The 6,061-nt window shown below is 38.7% G+C and overlaps 1 protein-coding gene across 1 annotated transcript in view; it reads left to right on the top strand.

Moving 5' to 3' along the window:
- The window catches only part of LOC144194685 (CKLF-like MARVEL transmembrane domain-containing protein 3), a 9,414-nt gene extending 5,446 nt beyond the window's left edge, over window positions 1-3,968 (top strand). The window contains exons 5-7 of the mRNA XM_077713906.1: window positions 711-3,137; window positions 3,358-3,495; window positions 3,804-3,968. Coding sequence (XP_077570032.1) covers window positions 711-739 — 29 coding nt within the window. The 3' untranslated portion in view covers window positions 740-3,137; window positions 3,358-3,495; window positions 3,804-3,968. The remainder of the gene's footprint in view (window positions 1-710; window positions 3,138-3,357; window positions 3,496-3,803) is intronic.
- The last annotated feature ends 2,093 nt before the right edge of the window (window positions 3,969-6,061 follow it).

Here is a 6,061-nt window from a genome sequence, read left to right as displayed (position 1 = left end):
GTTGCACTTAATTTTAGAATTCAGACTTCAGCACATTTCATTGATGGTAAATTGGCTTTCGATGTCACTATTTTGAATGGTTTAGTCCAGTTTAACTGCACAATTTTTATCAAGAAATCAATTTGGGAGTACTAGGAATTTTTACTTCTTCAAATGTCCCCAGCCTGTCTTCTGAGGTTTAAAGTTTTGTGGTTTTTACAGAATATTTCGCATCATGAACAATGATGGCATTGACACAAGAAAATATAGACATTGGAGTTTAGTTTGCTCAGATTCAGAAAAAAAACATTCTTAGATGGGACATATAATCTTCTGCATAGTTTTGTAAAAATTCAGTCTTGATTTCTTCTTCTTCCACATGAGTTGTTTTTCATTCCAGTGTAGGAGTTGTTGTTTTAAGTTCTTGTTCACTAGCTTCATTCCTGCTTAAATTAAATTACGTCTACAAAGGCAAAACCAGAAATTGCCATGTCAAGTATCTCTTTTGGAATAATAAAGTTCCTTTTAATACTATTGCTTATTTGAACAATAACTGGGATCAAAGAAATGTGATATCTTGTAAAATATTTAGCAAATGTATGTGTTAAAGCCGAAAATATGGTTTGAAGTCCCTCATTTGTTTTCAGTTAGCAGCTCCAACAAAGAAATTCATCTGTTTGTTGAATTGGGATGTGCCAGTCTAGAAAATGTGGATGTTTTTTGTCTTTCAGATGAAATTTCAGACTCTGATTCGGACTGAGATTATTAGCTCCTGCAGTTGTGTTTTGAATGATGTACCGCGGGTGTCATGGCGTCAGGTGGATTGCGACACATCACAAGGGTACACTCAGAATGCATGGAGGAAGTTACTAAGGTTTCTTGTAAATCTGGCAAATTTTGGGGCAGTTAAAAGCTAACTCTGTAAATTTGTGGTACTTTGGTGAGCCAATCCCAATTCATCTGATGTACTATTGTATGCCAAAGCTCAAAGGTGCATTCTATGTATTTTTTTTTAGTCTTGACAAAATATATTTTTTCTATTCATGCTTTTTAAAGCATAGCGTGAGGCAGGGATCAGGAACCTTTTGACGAAGAGAGCCATAAACAATTCATATTTTCTAATGTTATTCCTTGAGAGCATACTCCAAATTTAAAAGTCATAATACATGTAAATGGATGCCTTTTTTTGTAATTTCACAACTTTTAAAGTGGGGAAAAACTCTGAATACTTTTGATAACATTCTTATGCAGTGGCTAATCAATGACAGTATGCATTCTAGCATTCTAATGCAAAGAAAGAAGATTAAAGCAGCAAAGAAGATTAAAGCAGCACTGGATGTAGTATCTGTCACCAGCGGGTTCCATATTTTAGCTCACAGGTTAGCGAAGAGCCAGATGCACCCATCGAAAGTGCCACATGTGGCTCCCAAGCCATAGGTTCCCTTCCCCTGGTGTAAGACTTTTGTAGACTTCTAGAAAAAATAGATTTTATCACTTCATTTCACTTTAAACACAAACTTTCTGCCCCAAATTTGTATAACCACAATACAATATACAAAACCAATTACAGTGGTTAAAATGAAAACTTTATTAGTTTAAATATAAAACATGACACTAAATTGTTTGTCCGAATAGTCGATTTGGAGCAAATTATAATAATTTAAAAGGCAATCAAAAAATGTGATATGCACAGTTGAACCATATGACCCGATGGACTGTTGTGTTATAGGTTGGCTGGTTTCAACCCATATAGAATTACACTTTTTTCGTGTTCTTATGCAATGTTGCATGCCTCCGAAATGTCACGTTTGAGCGTGCATGAATGTGAAGTAATCTACTGTATGTCTTTTTTTATGTTTACCCATTAGATAAAAGCAAAATGCAGCCACTTATTAATACAGTTGAATTTCAACTGCCATTTGTTGTTGTTTTTCGTACTGTATCTTTCATTTAAGGTTTTTTTTTTGTTGTCGTTGTCTGTGAAACCTTTTAGTACCACTGGGGAATTAGATATAAGAGCCACAATAGTTGTTTTTTTTTTAAACAGCCGTATTTGAATCATGTTACTGAAGCTAAAATTATACATGAAATATAAACTAAGAGACCATGGCAAATAATGGTCATTTGAAACTTGTATGAAGTGAATATATACTGTAATACCTTCTTTTAGAAATATATATTTTCCATGTTTTGATAATCCATCAGAGAACTTTTTACTTGTGTGTACATGTATATTGAACTTTGTCTGATGTCCTGTAGATAGCAGTAATATTTTTCTTTTTAAATAGTTTCGGACATTATTCATCTTAATTCATTAGGTGTTTGGAAAAGCAACTTTATTTGGATATAGGAAATATAAGATTGACATAGTTCAATTTGGTGAAATGTTACTAAGTTTATTGGACACATGGAAGATATTCAATGTGCATAAAAAACAAAATGTGACACGGGCAAATATTTAGCCTCCCTTGTAATTTTATTAAATACCGGTGACAAACCAATACTTGTTAATTGGAAACAAAATACAGGATAACTAGTAACATTGCAATTTAGCGTGTTCAACCAACCTACAATGCATGTTTTGGGGATTTGGGAGGAGTACCTGGCGAAAACTCACGCAAACCCGGGTAAAATATGCAAACTCTACACACCTGGGATTGAACCCTCGATCTCAAATCTGTGACGCCGACGAACTAACCACTAACCAGATCCACACCAATTTAACGTTATTTTTTCAGTGGAAGACACGAGACAATTTCAACGCACCAAAGTCGACTGCTATTATGACGCAAGAGACGCACAGATTTCTGATTGGCTGAGGGGCTCCTTTGGTCGGTCACGTGGTCCAAATTGTTAAATCGAGGTCATTCCAAAATAACACTCCATTGAAGACACTATGACGTTCGGCAAGATGAAGAAGATCGTGTATCGAGATGCGGTTCGCAGGCGGCTTTTTGGTTCTCCAGGCGCCGATGTGGGACAAGAATTTCGAAGGGAGCTTCACCAACTTATCCTGGAGGCCAACGCACGCTGGAACTTTGTGTTCCATAGCGAGACGCCTATGCCTGGCAGGTTCCAGTGGGAGAAATTTCCAGTGGAGCGTACGGCTACTTTTTACCACGAGTCGTCGGTCCAAAACAATCCTCGTACCAGCGAAGGTGTGTATAGACTTTATTAAAGTGTTAATAAATGGGTTTTGATTGCGCAGCCGAAAGAAAAAAAGGGAAAAAAAGTTAATTGACTTGTGTTCGTCACGTATGTTCCGAGCTATCTTAGAAGCTAACACGTGTTCTCGTCCTTCGCCAAATACTTGATTGATTTGATGTTACAATTTTGTTTTGGTTCTTTCATGTTAATATTATTCAATTCTATGTACAGATGGCAATGCTATTCAATCAACGTGCGAGGAGACTGCGGAGGTCGAACAGGAAAAGTCGTCTCCCGAAAAGACCCCTCGCCCAAAGATGAGAACCCTTCCCAAGCCTGCAAACGATGAACAAACTACTACTACTACTGGTTTGTCACATATCTTCAGCAAAATAGTACACTGCAAATACAGTATTCGTTTTCTTTCCATAAAAAACGCATCCAATTAATTTATACTGGGAGGACTGTGAGTGATTTTTTTAATTTTAGACGTCCAATACAATTGGACTGGGAGGGTTGGCAACTAATTAGTAATTGGTGCTGATTGCCTTCCATTACTATCAATACACACCCAATCCGTTTTGACAAGAAGTCCTCACAATTAGAAATGGATTGGACTTCTATTACTGTCAATGGCTACCGATGTGTTAGTTGTTTTTTTCTCAATTTCTTTGCAGGTGTAATTGCAGCGAAGGTGCATGATCCAGGCAAAGTTGGTCCGCCCAAATCAGTCAAATCCCTGCAGTTTTGATTGAATCTAAATATGATGTTTTTTTTGCAAAGTGATAACACGTTTGTGGTTTATTTTTGTATTCGATTAAAATTGTTAGTTTGTTAAGGAACCCTGATTTGGTGTAAATTTTTCTACAAATAGTTATTCAACTACTTAGTAATAAATGTTAAATTCCAAATCTCTAATAGTGGCTAATAACTATATTTCTAGAATTAACACAAAGCCTAAATCTAACATTTCATTTGAACCTAGTGGGGATAAAGTGGTTCAGAAAATGATATGATACACATCATATTGCCTCAATACCACAAAAACAAGCGTTGATAAGACTTTTGCTTTAACCCACAGGTGTCAAAGTGGCGGCCCGGGGGCCAAATCTGGCCCGCCGCATCATTTTGCGTGGCCCAAGAAAGTAAATTATGAGTTCCGACTTTGTGTTTAAGGATATTTTTTAAATAGCACAATGTACCGCTTTTGATGTCAAATGTGTGGGAGACGGGTTCAAATCCTGGTTGGGAAACATTTTCCCTTAGTTATTTCTATGTATTTGTAGTCAAGACCTTCCAATGATGACAAAGGAGAGTGTAGCCAAGTAGTGGCGCAGTGGTTAACTCACTTGTCTCTTGTCTGGGGGGCCTGGGTCCAAATCCCAGTTGGGACACATTTTCACTTAGTTGTTTCTGTGTACTTCTTGTCAAAACACTCAAATGATTACCAAAGAAAGTCTAGTCACTTGGTGGCATAGGGGTTTGTTCACTGGACTCCTGCCTGGGAGGCCTGGGTTCGAGTCCCGGTTGGAAAACTTTTTCACTTAGTTGTTTCTGTGGACTTCTTCTCAAGACACTCAAATGATGACAAAGGGAAGTGTAGTCACGTGGTGGCGCAGGGGTTTGTTCACTGGACTCCCGCCTGGGAGACATGGGTTCAATTCCCGGTTGGGACACTTTTTCACTTAGTTGTTTCTGTGGACTTCTTCTCAAGACACTCAAATGATTACAAAGAAAAGTGTAGCCAGATGGTGGCGCAGAGGTTAGATCACTGGACTCCCATCTGGGAGACCTGGGTTCGATTCCCGCTCTCGTTTGGCTGAAAATAACTGGAAAGAAGAATTGGTCAATGGAATAAGAAGAAGAAAAAAAAAGAAAAACCTTTTTAATTTATATTAAACACTTAGTCATATTTTTCAGCAAAAGGTTATATTCCGAACTGCCTTCGGCAGTTCGGAAGACAGTTGGAGGGACCTGTCTGTGCACAGGGCGTTCTCGGGTCGGCCTTCGGCCGACCCTCGACCGCTTGCTTGGTCAGTCAACCGGCGACACCGGGGATCGAACCTTCGGTCTCTCCGGTCGAAGGCGAGTGAGCAACCTACTACACCAACTCGTGCCCCACTTATACATAGGTGTTGAAACGTTTTATCCAGGGAAATGGGGTGAAACACTTAGTCATTTTTTGGACAAAATGCTTCATCCACCACTGAATACTTATACACTTAAACACTTAGGCATTAGAACTTATTCTTTTAACTGAATAATATTGTGAAAATCTTTGCCTGCACTGGGATTTGAACCCAGGACCTCATAGGTGACAGACTGATGACATAGCCACTGGGCCACCACCCTGTGAGACAAAGCAGTAATACTTATACTTTTGTCTCATTCATTTACCTGAATAATATTGTGAAAATCTTTGCATGCACTTGGATTTGAACCCAGGACCACTGGTGTGGGAGACTGACGACTTAACCACTGGGCCACCACCCTATGAGAGAAAGCAGTAGTATTTATACTTTTGTCTCATTCATTTGCCTGAATAATATTGGGAAAATCTTTGCATGCACTGGGATTTGAACCCAAGACCAAAGAGGTGAGAAACTGATGACTTAGCCACTGGGCCACCACTCACAGGTCGAAGGCAAGTGAGCAACCTACTACACCAACTCGTGCCCCACTGATACATGGGTGTTAAAACCTTTTATCCAAGGAAATGGGGTGAAACACTTAGTCATTTTTTGGACAAAATGCTTCATCCACCACTGAAGACTTATACACTTAAACACTTAGGCATTAGAACTTATTCTTTTAACTGAATAATATTGGGAAAATCTTTGCTTGCACTTGGATTTGAACCCCGGACCACAGAGGTGAGAGACTGATGACTTATCCACTGGGCCACCACCCTGTGAGAGAAAGCAGTAGTACTTGT

This window comes from Stigmatopora nigra, chromosome 3 (assembly GCF_051989575.1).
Source record: "Stigmatopora nigra isolate UIUO_SnigA chromosome 3, RoL_Snig_1.1, whole genome shotgun sequence".
In the NCBI taxonomy this organism is placed as follows: Eukaryota; Metazoa; Chordata; class Actinopteri; order Syngnathiformes; family Syngnathidae; genus Stigmatopora; species Stigmatopora nigra.
The sequence above is the reverse complement of the archived record's forward strand: the minus strand, read 5'-3'. Positions and strand labels throughout refer to the sequence as shown.